General features: G+C 42.1%; 1 protein-coding gene across 1 annotated transcript in view; it reads left to right on the plus strand.

The window, feature by feature from the left end:
• The window catches only part of Dhtkd1 (dehydrogenase E1 and transketolase domain containing 1), a 38,063-nt gene extending 25,576 nt beyond the window's left edge, over positions 1 to 12,487 (plus strand). The window contains exons 12-17 of the mRNA XM_069990356.1: positions 827 to 933; positions 3,970 to 4,134; positions 5,802 to 5,884; positions 6,450 to 6,619; positions 9,078 to 9,163; positions 10,170 to 12,487. Of these exons, the coding sequence (XP_069846457.1) occupies positions 827 to 933; positions 3,970 to 4,134; positions 5,802 to 5,884; positions 6,450 to 6,619; positions 9,078 to 9,163; positions 10,170 to 10,271 (713 nt within the window). The 3' untranslated portion in view covers positions 10,272 to 12,487. The remainder of the gene's footprint in view (positions 1 to 826; positions 934 to 3,969; positions 4,135 to 5,801; positions 5,885 to 6,449; positions 6,620 to 9,077; positions 9,164 to 10,169) is intronic.
• The last annotated feature ends 925 nt before the right edge of the window (positions 12,488 to 13,412 follow it).

A 13,412-nucleotide genomic window follows, 5' to 3' on the forward strand; every position in this document is an offset into this window, starting at 1 on the left:
GTAAAAATGCATGTGTACAAAGGAAAAACAGAAGTCTCTCTCTAGACCTTCCCATCCTGTTTTCTGGAGATACCCACTATTTAGTTTTGAATATTTGCCTCAGATTTTTCATATAGTTGTGTTTTTCTTGTAAGCTGTGAGAAAGAAAAATATGGCCACCAACTGTTCGTGCATGTGCTTGCACCCAGATTTGGAGCTTGAATTCAGGGCTTCATGGGCCTCATGCTCTTACTTGGCTGTGTTGCTAATGGATGGTGCTTTACCACTTGAGCGACTCTTCCACTTCTAGCTTTTTTGCTGGTTAATTGGAGGTAAGAGTCTTACAGATTTGTCTGCCCAGGCTGCTTTTGAACTGTGTTTTTCAGCTCTCAGCCTCCTGAGTAGCTAGCATTATAGGTCTGAACCATTAGTGTCCAGCAAATTTTTCTTTTTGGATGTGCCAGCATTGGGGGCTTAAACTCAGGGTCTTATGATCTGCTCAGCTTTCTTGTTCCTGGCTGGTGCTTTACCATTTGAGCCAAGCCTCTAGTCTTCCTACTGATTTCTGAAGTTGTGGTGGAGTCAGTGGTACCTGCTATCTAAGTTGGGACATTGACCTTTGACCTCTGAGTTTGTCATGTATTTGCTAAAGCCCAAGGTAGGCATCATCATAGGTTTTCAAATGAATATTCCCTTCAGATATGGTGTGGTATGTTAGAAAAATGCATTCCATGAACCCATGCTGGCTGGGGGCTCAGCCAGCAAACATTTGCTTTAATCGCTAAAGTCTGTCAGACTGTTTTGTTCTACTTCCTAGAGATTTGACTCCCACCTCATGCTTTCACAGGAGAGGCAAAGTGGCTCCTGCAGAGTGGCATTGTCATCCTTCTTCCACACGGCTATGATGGAGCAGGGCCTGACCACTCATCCTGTCGAATAGAGCGCTTCTTGCAGGTATGTTGAATGCCTAATGCCCTACTCCAGACAGTTCTCCTGCTTCCTAGGTGCTTTGACAGTTCAAACTACCTCCAGTAGATAGGGTCACATGCACCTTAACCTGCAAGATATTTTAGTATTGAAATAGAGCAAATGCAAGTTCAATATTTCTTAGAAACGGGGCTGGAAAGGTTGGCTCAGTGGTAGAGCTCTTACCTTGCATGCCTGAGGCCCTGGGTTTGATTCCTCAGTACCACATAAGCAAAAAGAAAAAAGCTGGAAGTGGCGCTGTGGCTCAAGTGGTAGAGCGTTAGCCTTGAGCTGAAGAACTGAGGGACAGCGCCCAGGCCGAGTTCAGGCCCACAACCGGACCCCCCCCCCAAAAATATTTCTTAGAAACATAACGCCTCAGATATAATATCAGTTTTTGTTTTGTAGGTCCTGAGGCTTGAACTCTGGGCTTGGGCGCTGTCCCTGAGCACTTTAGCTCAAGCCTAGCCTTCTACCACTTGAGCAACAGCACCACTTCCAGTTTTCTGGTGGTTAATTGGAGATAAGAGTCTCACAGACTTTCCTGCCAGGGCTGGCTTTGAACTGCGATCCTCAGATCTCTGCCTCCTGTGTAGTTACGATTATAGGCATGGGCTACTGGCACCCAACAACATAATATCAGTTTTATGGCAATTTAAAATGTTTTCAGTATCAGGATGTAGCTCAGTGGCAGAACACTTAGCCAGCATGTATGAGGCTCTGGAATGAATGTTCCCAGGTGGCCAAAAACAGTGGTTTCTATATCAGAATCACCCTGGGAATCCCTTAGGAAGCTTTTTGTAAACTGATTCAGATACTGGGACAACTCCAGACAATATGCTTAGGAGGTAAGGCCTAGGAATCTATATTTTTACCTTAAATGAATACTAAATTATTAGTATTATAATTGTAAATGCATATTAATATGGGTTATTATCACCATTGAATCTTGTTTCCCTGTGGTTATCTCAACCCTTTGTTTATAGCACTAGTTTTATTTTTAGTCCTGCAAAAAAGATTAATAAGTGTAAATCTTAGAGGAGTGTGCTATTATATAAGTGCTCGCTTATTTCATCTGCTTTCATTGTGTGAAGCTCTCTGTTGGTGCCATTTACAGTATTTTTAGTCCTGTCGGTTCTGTTCTTGATGTTTTTTGTTTTATTAGGCATATACTGGTAGATTTGGTCTCTAACTTTGTTTTCTTAGCATCATGCTCCCTTTTTGTCTAGTTCTGTGTGTTTTCTTCAGAATTCTGTCCTTGGCATGCTATGTTCCTTTCCTTTCTCCTTTTTTTTTTTTTTTGTCAGTTGTGGGGCTTGAACTCTGGGCCTACGTGCTGTCCCTTAGCTCTTCAGCTCAAGGCTAGTGTTCTACCCCTTGAGCCACAATGCCACTTCTGGTTTTCTGGTGGTTTATTGGAGATAAGAGTCTCAGGGACTTTCCTGCCTGGGCTGGCTTTTGAACCTGGGCCCTCAGATCTCAGCCTCCTGAGTAGCTAGGATTACAGGCGTGAGCCATCAGCATCCGGCTCTTCTCCTATTATATAAAGTTATTGTATTGCATATGTATATTTTTGCTACATTATTTTATTGCCTCTTACCTGCTTTTAACTGTTCTTTTAACTGATTTTCTGGTGGTTAGTTGGAGATAGTCTCGTGGACTTTCCTGCCTGGACTGGTTTTATACCATGGTCCTCAGAGCTCAGCCTCCAGAGTAGCTAGGATTACAGGCCTGAGCCACTGGCACTTGGCAATAGATTCTTATCTCCAATGAACTACTGAAAAAGCCATAAGTAGAGGGGTGGCTCAAAGTTGTAGAGTGCTAGCCTTGGGCAAAAGAAACTCAGGGACACTGCTTAGACTCTTAAGTTCAAGCCCAAGGACCAGCACACACATCAAAAATTTGCTCACTGAGCAAATGCAGTCATTATAGTCCATGTACATTATGTATATGTTTAACTGCACAACTTGAGGGTGTGGATAGATGGGGACAAATAGGAGGAAGAACAATGGAAAGAGTGACATTGATCACAATGCATTGTAATCATAATCTGACTTGTGGAATTGAGACCTGTTTGTACAACTTCTTAAAAAATAAAAAATAGGGATTTGGAAAATGGTTCAGTGGTAGAGTGCTTACCTTGCATGCATGAGGCCTGGGTTCGAATCCTCAGCACCACATAAGCAGAAAAGGCTGGAAGTGGGGCTGAGGCTCAAGTGGTAGAGCTGAAGAGCTGAGGGATAGCACCCAAGCCCAGAGTTCAGGCCCCATGACTGAAAAAAAAAATCCCAACTGGGCGAGAGTGAGCGAAGGGGTGACATTGTCCAAAATAAATGTACTCTTAACCTGATTCATATAACTGTAACGTCTCTACACATCACCTTTATAATAACAATTTAAAATTTTTAAAAAGAAACCACCTGGAATCCTAGCTACTCAGGAGGCTGAAATATGAAGATCATGGTTCAAAGCCAGCCAGGGTAGAAAAGTCCATGAGACTCTTATCTCCAATTTACCACCAGAAAACTAGAAGTGGCACTGTGGCTCAAAGTGGTAGAGCATTAACCTTGAGTGAAAAAGCTTAAGGATAGCACCAGACCTTGAGTTCAAGCTCTAGGATCGCTCTCTCTCTCTCTCTCTATATGTGTGTGTGTGTATACACTATATATATATACACACACGTGTATGTATATATATATAGTGTATATATACATATGTCACATATATGTATTGTGTATATATGTCTACTATATATATAGAGAGAGTGTGTGTGTTGACTTTTTCCATCAGCTGTGTTTGGGAACAGCTGTGTTAGATGACACAGAATTGGGCCAAATGGAGAAGACCATTAGAGCTCTCCTTTGGTTAATATTTTACAGGTCACAGATTTACTTCTCCTATTTCTCTGAAATGGAGAGACATAACTTTGAGTGCTTATACCTGAGAACACCTGGCTTTCCCTTTGGCTAGCATATTGTGTTCTTGATTGCAGTGGATGATCTGAACATTCTATTTTCCTTCCAGATGTGTGACAGTACAGAAGAGGGGGTGGATGGAGACATGGTGAACATGTTTGTGGTACACCCGACCACTCCCGTGCAGTATTTCCACCTGCTCAGGAGACAGGTGGTCCGGAACTTCAGGAAACCACTCATTGTTGCTTCTCCCAAGTTGTTGCTCAGGTTCCCTGTAAGTGGCAAAAGCTGGCTTGTCATTTTCTTATTCCATTTTTCTATTTTCTAAATCTAATAGTATCTCTAAATTATATAGAAAAATCTTTATAGCTTGAGTTGATTTGTCCTCTCATTATTTTAAAACATTTCCACTGTAATGAAGGACATGAATAGTAAATATTATACTGATATCCTAATCTGGGCAAATAAAACTTTAGAAAAAAATTAAAATCGAAATGGTATAAGAACTCCTTCCGGGGCTGGGAAGGTGGCTCAGTGGTAGAGCGCTTGCCTTGCATGCTTGAGGCCCTGGGTTCGATTCCTCAGCACTACATAAGCAGAAAAAATCCGGAGGTGGCACTGTGACTCAAGTGGTAGAGTGCTAGCCTTGAGCTAAAGAGCTGAGGGACAATGCCCAGGCCCAGAGTTCAGGCCCCATGACTGGAAACCCACCTCCCCCACCACCAAAAAAAAGAACTCCTTCCTTCCTTTCCTACCTTCCTTGCTCTTTCTCTTTTTCTCTCTGTCCCTCCCTCCTTCTATCCCTTTCTTCCCTCCTTAGTCCTCTTTTTTTTTTTTTTTTTTTTTTTTGCTGGCAGTGGGGCTTGAACTCACGGCCTCACACTCTCTATTGGCTTTTTCTACTCATGATTGGTGCTCTACCACTTGAGCTCCACCTCCAGCTCCCAAAATATAAATTCTACAAGGTAGTTTCAATCCCCAAAACTTAACATGTATTTTTTTTTTTGTTGGTGGTGGTGGAGGCTGAACTCTGGGCCTGGGTGCTGTCCCTTAGCTCTTCAGCTCAAGGCTAGCACCCTACCACTTGAGCCATAGCTCCATTTCCAGATTTTTTCTGCGTATGTAGTGTTGAGGAATTGAACCCAGGGCCTCAGGCATGCAAGGCAAGTGCTCTACCACTGAGCCACCTTCCCAGCCCCAGATGATGACACAATCTTATTATCAATAAAAATATACGTTAAGGGCTGGGAAGGTGGCTCAGTGGTAGAGCGCTTGCCTTGCATGCATGAGGCCCTGGGTTCGATTCCTCAGCACCACATAAGCAAAAAGGAAAAAGCTGGAAGTGGTGCTGTGGCTCAAGTGGTAGAGCACTAGCCTTGAGCTGAAGAGCTGAGGGACAGCACCCAGGCCCAGAGTTCAGGCCCCATGACCGGACCCCCCCCCCAAAAAAAATTGTGTCATCAGACTGAAAGTTTATTCTTAAAATTTTGTTGTGGCACACACAAAAGGCACCCATATTGTTTCTAAGTAGAACTAGCATTTCTGGGGAAAGATTCAGTGTTTATTGGTATGTGTGCATAATTGAAGTAATAAACTAGAAAAAAATTTGTTTTGGTCATTCATGGGGCTTGAACTCTGAGCCTAGGTGCTGTCCCTAAGCTCTTTAGGTGAAGGAGAGCACTCTACCACTCGAGCCACAGTGCCACTCCGTTTTTTTGGTGCTTTATTAGAGGTAAGAGTCTTATGGACTTTCCTGCCTGGGCTAGCTTTTGAACCCCAATCCTCAGATCTCAGCCTCCTGAGTACCTAGGATTACAGGGAGTAATTACAGGCTCCCAGCTAAGCTAGAATTTTTGTCCTGTTTTTATAAAATTCCTTGTAAATTAAAGATGCTGCTCTTTTCCTTTGCTTGATACACATATGGCTTTTGCTCTTTCTCAGGCAGCTGTGTCCACTCTTCAAGAAATGGCACCAGGAACAACATTCAAACCAGTCATCGGTGATTCATCTGTGGATCCAAATAAGTAATCTGATGTGTTTCTCTGTTTTCATACTCTGAGGTAGAAGTTTAAATTACTGGGAAATTTCATGTTAAGTGACCCCAAACACCTATAATCCTGATATGAATTTTTGTGTGTGTGTGTGTGTGTGTGTGTGTGTGTGTGTGTGTGTGTGTGTGTGTGTGTGTGTGTGTGTGTGTGTGTGTGTGTGTGTGTGTGTGTGTGTGTGTGTGTGTGTGTGTGTGTGTGTGTGTGTGTGTTTTGATGGTGGTGGTGGTGTTACTGAAGATTGAGGCCAGGGCTTCACTATTGCTAGTCAAATGCTCTATTACTGATCCGCATTCCCAGCTCCCATCCTGATATATAGCATTGTCAGTGCAGGTGCAGTTAGAGTTTGCAGGAGAAGAGTGAACTTTGGAGGCAAACATTCATTGCTAAGCGTGGATTGTCAGATGACTGAATCCAGTAATAGAATCCCCTTTCCCCACCCCCCCACCCCCAGCTTCAGTGAGGCATTGAACAGACTTTGTTCTCTACGATTCTTAAGGATACTTCTCCCTCACTCTGTTACCCTTTCTCTCCCCAACAGGGTTAAGACCCTTGTGTTCTGTTGTGGCAAACATTTCTATGCTCTGCTGAAGCATCGAGAATCTTTAGGGGCCAAGAAGCATGACTTTGCCATCATCCGAATAGAAGAACTCTGCCCTTTCCCTCTGGACTCATTATGGCAAGAGATGAATAAATACAAACATGTGAAAGGTAAAAAGGTTTTCTTGTCTGTGCCAGTGGCTCATACCCATAATCCCTGCTACTCAGGCAGCTTGAGATCTGAGGATCATGGTCAAAAGCTAGCCTGGTCAGGAAGTTTGTGAGACTTTTTTTCCCCCAGTTCTGGGGCAAACTCAGGGCCTGGGCACTGTCCCTGATCTTATTTTGCTTAAGGCTAGCACTCTACTACTTGTGCCACAGTGCCACTTCTGGCCTTTTCTATTTATGTGGTACTGGGGAATCAAACCAAAGGCTTCATACATGCTAGGCAAGTACTATACCACTAAGCCTTATTCCCAGCCCAGAGACTCTTATCTCTGGTTAAGCACTCAAAAAGCAGGATGTGGAGCTCTGGCTCAAGTGGTAGTGCACTAGCCTTGAACAGAAGTAGCTTAGGAACAGTGCCCAAGCCCTGAGTTTAAGCCCTCCCCAAAAAAGGTTTTTGTGTTAGGGGACTCTTCAAATACCTGAAACCAATTCAAACTATTTTAGATAGAAGGAGCAGTGTGGGGATCAGTGAAAGTAATTAGAAAACCAAATTCATGGAATCTGAGCATATGGAAGCAAAGTACCACAAACGTCAGTGTCTCCCTGTTTCTCCTGATATCCTTTTCAGACTTCCTTTCCGCATATAAAACAACTAATATCTTGAGAGTTTGGGGGTTATCATAGATATACTGTTATGTGAGAAATACAGTAGAATTGTAAAAGACAAAACTTTCCAACAATTGTGCCTGGCATGTTGGATGTCTGTTTATACCGTATATAGAAACTAACTCAATTGATTATATTCCTAAACATAAAATGATAAAACTGTTAGAAGAAAGTAGGAATAAAAATCATTGTGTTTTTGGTTAGATGAAAAGTTCTTAATTATGACTCTCAAGATATACTCTATAGGGCTGGGAAGTTGGCTCAGTGGTAGAGCGCTTGCCTTGCATGCCTGAGGCCCTGGGTTCGATTCCTCAGCACCATATAAGCAAAAAGAAAAAAGCCGGAAGTGGCGCTGTGGCTCAAGTGGTAGAGTGCTAGCCTTGAGCTGAAGTGCTGAGGGATAGTGCCCAGGCCCAGAGTTCAGGCCCCACGACTGGACCCCAAAAAAAAAGAGAAAAAAGGAAAATTGCACGGGGCTGGGAAGGTGGCTCAATGGTAGAGTGCTTGCCTTGCATGTATGGGGCCCTGGGTTCGATTCCTCAGCACCACATAAACAGAAAAGGCCGGAAGTTTTGCTGTGGCTCATGAGGTAGAGCAGTAGCCTGATCAGAAGAGCTGAGGGACAGTGCCCAGGCCCAGAGTTCAGGCCCCACGACCGACTAAAAAATAAGAAAATAAAAAATAAAAGGAAAATTGCAGCTACTCAAAGAATTTTGCATTGTGTAAAATAAATAAAAGTTAGAAGGCAGGCTACAAGCTGGGGAGAAAATACTTGCAAATATGTATCTGATAGGACTATCGAGTGTTAAAATCTCTTGAAACTCTATAGTAAGAGAGAAGTAGTCCAGCTTTTTAAAATAGGAAAAACGTTTGCAGCAACAGCACTTTTCCAATGAACTGGAGCATAGATAAGTAGAGAAATGCTCCGTGTCACTAGTGATAGGAAAATAAAAAATTAACCTCATGAGATAGGTCCACACACCTATCAGAATGTCTAAAATGAAAACAGAAGGAAGTGCCAAACTGATGATATCAAGCACAAAACATCCAGAGCCTCACTCACTGTGGGAATGCTGCTTGCTATAGCTCCTCCAGAAGGCAGCTTCCCACCACATTAAACATCTACTTACCATGTGACCCCACTACAGGTATTTACCCAAAAGACATGAAGTCACGGTCACAGAAAAATCTGTGCAAATGTTTATAGCAGCTTTATTTGTAATTGCCCAAGCTGAAAACAACCAAAATGTTCTTCAAGGGGTGAATGAATAAACACAGTTCACCAGTAGCAATAAACATTTGTACAATAGTATTCTATAAAACAATTTTTATAAAGAGTGAACTACTTGGGGATAGATCCCAAAACCTTGCACATGTTAGGGAAACACTGTGCACTGAGTTACACATCTTCAGCCCCAGGAGTAAACTATGGTGTGCCCTTCAAAACACAGAGGGGTCACACAAATATCATTTGCTTATTCAAGGTAGCCAGATCCAAAAAACTACATTGTTTATGATTGCATTTATATGGTATTCTGGAAAAGGCAAAACTGTGAGCATAGAGAACAGCTCTATAGTTGGCAATGTTCAAGAGTGGGAGGAACTTCAAGGACTCAAAGAATACTTGGTATCATGATGTGGTGGTGGATGCAGGGCTATGTATTTGTCAACAAAACAAACAAACACATTACATTGGATAACCATATGTTTAATTGAGTTGAATATCTATGTCTGTCTCCCACCCCTTTGATTTGCACATTTACTTGTGGTACTGAAGTAAATTTCCTTTTTATAGATTTTATTTGGAGTCAAGAGGAACCTCAGAACATGGGCCCATGGAGTTTTGTTTCCCCAAGGTTTGAAAAGCAACTGGCCTGCAAGGTGATAGCTTTTTGTCTCATGTTGTGTTCATTTGTGTGTGTACGTGTATGTGCACGTGTGTGCATGTGTGTGGTATTTCTCATAGAATTAGAGCAAATGGGATTCTGCTCTAAGTCTAATTTTTTAACAAGATAAATGAAAATAGAACAACCTAGTTTTAAGCAGAGTGTTGTGGTACATGCCTAGAGTCTCAGGTACTTAGGAGGCTGAAGCAGAAATATCACTTGAGTCTCCAAGTTTGAGACTAGCCTGGGAAAATGGATTGTATGCAAAGGAAGAAAGGAAGGGAGGAAGAAAGGAAGGAAAGAAAGAAAAAGGAATAGAGAAGACTGGGGACTTGATTCAAGTAGTAAGAATACCTGTCTAGCAAACTCTGAGTTCAACCTGTTACCATTAAAAAAAAAAAAAAAAAAAAAGGCCAACTGGGTCTGTGCACCTGCATCCCTTGCCTTTGAGAAGCTGAGGCAGAATGAGTGAGAATTCAAGCTCAGCCTGGGCTACAAAGCAAAGAAAGCTAAATAAATAAATAAATAGACAAGAAAAGATAAAAATCTAGCTTTAGATTACTCCTTCCAAAGAAAATGCTGAGTATTTATGCCGCTTTGTATACTCAAGTTGAGTATCCCATACCCAAAAGTATAAAACAATTCAGATGTCTGACTTTTTCAAATTTGGGAATAAATTTACCTAGACTTTATTGACTAAGCAACACTTAGGAACACAGTTTACTCATTTGATAGTAGTTTGCTAAGTCTGAATTGTTTTCATGGGTAAATAGTCCTAATTAAGGAAACTACAGCTAAGACCAATAATATAAGACAAATTAAAATACTGGCTTTACCTTCTCATGCTTGGAATTTAGTTAATTGTTAGCAGTGACAAATATTCCCCTCTCATCTATTTTTTTGTAACTCATTAGATGTGATGTATAAAAGCTAAGAGAAATTTAATGCACCCCCTGATACAGTCACAATGTTAATTCATTTCTTCTTTGCTCCAATGACAGCTCCGCCTTGTGAGCCGGCCCCCACTGCCAGCACCTGCGGTGGGGATTGGTACTGTGCACCTGCAGCAGCATGAAGATGTCCTCACCAAGACCTTTGCTTGATGTTGTCCTTTGAAGAAACATGACTTCCTTTTAAGCAGACTGCCAGAGAAAGAGCAACCTGCTTTCTCTACTCTTTCCCCTTTCCCCTTGTAATGTGAAAAGCTTGTGTTCCTCCGAAGTGTCGGGACCCATTCACACAGTTAAATCTGGCACAGGTGTGATAAACAGGGAAATTGATTATAAATACATGAGTCAAATTAGTACATTTTATCCTTAGCAGTATGGGAGGGTTGTGATTTCTCCAACTCAAATGAATGAGTTGGAGAACTAGGTCATTAGCTTTATGTTTTCAGGGCTGGGATGTAGCTCAGTGACAAAAAGTACTTGCCTTGCAAGTTCACTGTCCTGGGTTCAATTCCCAGTACCAAAAAATAAAAGACAAATAGCTTTATGTTTTCAGACTCTATTGTAATTAGTTATATATGACCAAGGATATCTATATGTATATATAATATATAATATATTGCAGATATATTATATATTATATATACATATAGATAGCTTCAAAACTGCCTCTTGATTTGCTTGATGCATGCCACTTTAATTTTTATCTTCCTTTCCCGAAGTCCTGTATCAGTATTTTTGTTTTTTGTTACCTCACAGCCATATACAAAATATTCTGCCAAAATACCAGCAAAATTAGATCATTCCAACTGGTCACTGTTGGCTTCTGGCTATAATCCTAGCTACTCAGGGTGCTGAGACCTGAAAGAATGTGATTTGAGGTCAGCCTGTATAGAAAAGCCCATGAGATTCCATCTTCAATTAACCAGCAAAATTCTAGGCTGGAGGCATGACTCAAGTGGTAGATCAACCACAAGCAAGTACAAGGCCCTGAGTTCAAGTCTCAGTACCAGCACACAGCACACACACACAAAACTAGAGCATTCCTGATTTATGTTCTTCAAGGTTTACCCATTCTTCTTCTTCTTCTTTTTTTTTTTTTTGGTCGTGGGCCTTGAACTCTGGGCTTGGGTGCTGTCCCTCAGCTCTTCAGCTCAAGGTGAGCGCTCTACCACCTGAGCCACAATGCCACTTCCGCTTTTTTTCTTTTTGCTTATGTGGTGCTGAGGAATCGAACCCAGGGCCTCAGGCATACAAGGCAAGCGCTCTACCACTGAGCCACCTTCCCAGCCTAGCACTCAATTTTTAATTGAAGAGCTTTAGTTATTCTAAAATTGATCTGTGGTATATTTTCCCATAATCTTCCTGCAACCACCATAATTATTGTGCAGTGATGTTTTAAAATGTTAATAACAGATTTGGTATATGATATATTTAAGTTCATAATCAGTTTGCCTTTTAGAGTCTCAATTGCAATATCATATTTATTTATGGTATTTAAAGAGTATTTTAACTTTGACCAAGGTGCCTTTCTAATGTCAAGTGTTTGGGGATTTCTTAGAGATCACCAACTGACTTGCTTCATCTGAAATTAAACCTAAGGCCTGGTATGGCTGGTATAGTGTTTGCCTAGCATGCTTATGACCCTGGATTCAATCCCCAGTACTGCAAAAAAGAAGAAATTAGATCTAGTTCTGGAAGCATAACTAAAAATAGATTGAGCTGGGTGCCCGAGGCTTATGCCTATAACCCTAGCTACTCAGGAGGCTGAGATTTGAGGACCACAGTTCAGAGCTGGCTGGGGCAGGAAAGGCTGTAAGACTCCTCAGAAAACTACTCAGAAAAAAGCTGGCAGTGGTGCTGTGGCTCAAGTGGTAGAGTTCTATTCTTGAGCACAAAGAGGCTCAGGGACAGTGCCCAGACCCTGAGATCAAGTTCCAGGACCAAGCCCTCCCACCCCCCAAAAAAGAATAAACAGTGTAGATTCACTGCATTCGGTACTGTGGAACCCCATCTGCCATCAGGATACTTATTCTTAGAGGTCATAGAGACTTCTGGGAACTTGTATACACCTGGTCCCTTCCACTGTAATCAACAGTTGGCTGTGTTGTGCAGGTTGCTTTGCCCACATGAGTGGACTCATAATTCACATCTTAAATGTGCATTTCAATGAATGGAATAAACATTTCTGCACTGTCTACTTCCTTTTCTTTCTGTAGACCTCAATGCTTCCTTCTTGCAGAAAACCTTTTAAATCAAGTGACTTACCACTGCTTGAATAGGTCAGTAAAATTACAAATTCCTTCTTAATTAGAATGATTATCAATGTTATATATTTAATGTAAGAGAAAATAAAAGCATAATGTCATTTATTTTTCTCTCCATTCTCTTGCTTTCTCAAATTAAAAGATTTTAAAAGGTGAGTTGGAAGTTTTTTAAGTAGTTTAAATATCTCTAAATTTCTCCCTGTTGTTATTTGCACCTTACAAGTGTGGTTATGATTTTTTTCTTTGGTCAGTTGTGGTGCTTGAACTCAGGGGCTGGGTGCTATCTCTGAGCTCTTCCACTCAAAGCTAGTGCTCTACTACTTTGAGCCACAGCACCACTTATGGTTTTCTTGTGGTTAATTGGAGATAAGAGTCTAATGGAGGGCTGGGAAGGTGGCTTAGTGGTAGAGTGCTTGCCTTGCATGCCTGAGGCCCTGGGTTCGATTCCTCAGCACCACATAAGCAAAAAGAAAAAAGCTGGAAGTGGTACTGTGGCTCAAGTGGTAGAGCACTAGCCTTGAGCTGAAGAGCTGAGGGACAGTGCCCAGGCCCAGAGTTCAGGCCCCATGACCGGACACCCCCCCCCCTAAAAAAAAAAAAAAAGAGTCTCATGGACTGCCTGGGCTGTCTTTGAACTGTGAGTCTCAGATCTCAGCCTCCTGAGTAATTAGGATGACAGGCGTGAGCCACCAGTGCCCAGCTCCCTTCCTTCCTGCCTCCCTCCCTCCCTCCCTCCCTCCCTTCCTTCCTTCCTTCCTTCCTTTTTCTTTCTCTTTCTAGGTTTTAGAGCTTGAACTGTGGGCCTGGGCGCTGTCCCTCAACTCTTCAGCTCAAGGCCAGTGCTCTACCATTTGAGCCACAGTGCCACTTCTGGTTTTCTGAGTGGTTTATTGGAGATGAGTCTCACGTAGCCCAGGCTGACTTTGAACCTGGATCCTCAGATCTCAGCCTTCTAAGTAGCTAGGATTACAGGTGTGAGCCACCGACACCCAGCATTTGTTATGATTTCTTGATACATCATATCCAGTGT

The sequence above is a fragment of the Dipodomys merriami genome, unplaced genomic scaffold, assembly GCF_024711535.1.
Source record: "Dipodomys merriami isolate MVZ:Mamm:240054 unplaced genomic scaffold, mDipMer1.0.p SCAF_4, whole genome shotgun sequence".
NCBI lineage: Eukaryota > Metazoa > Chordata > Mammalia > Rodentia > Heteromyidae > Dipodomys > Dipodomys merriami.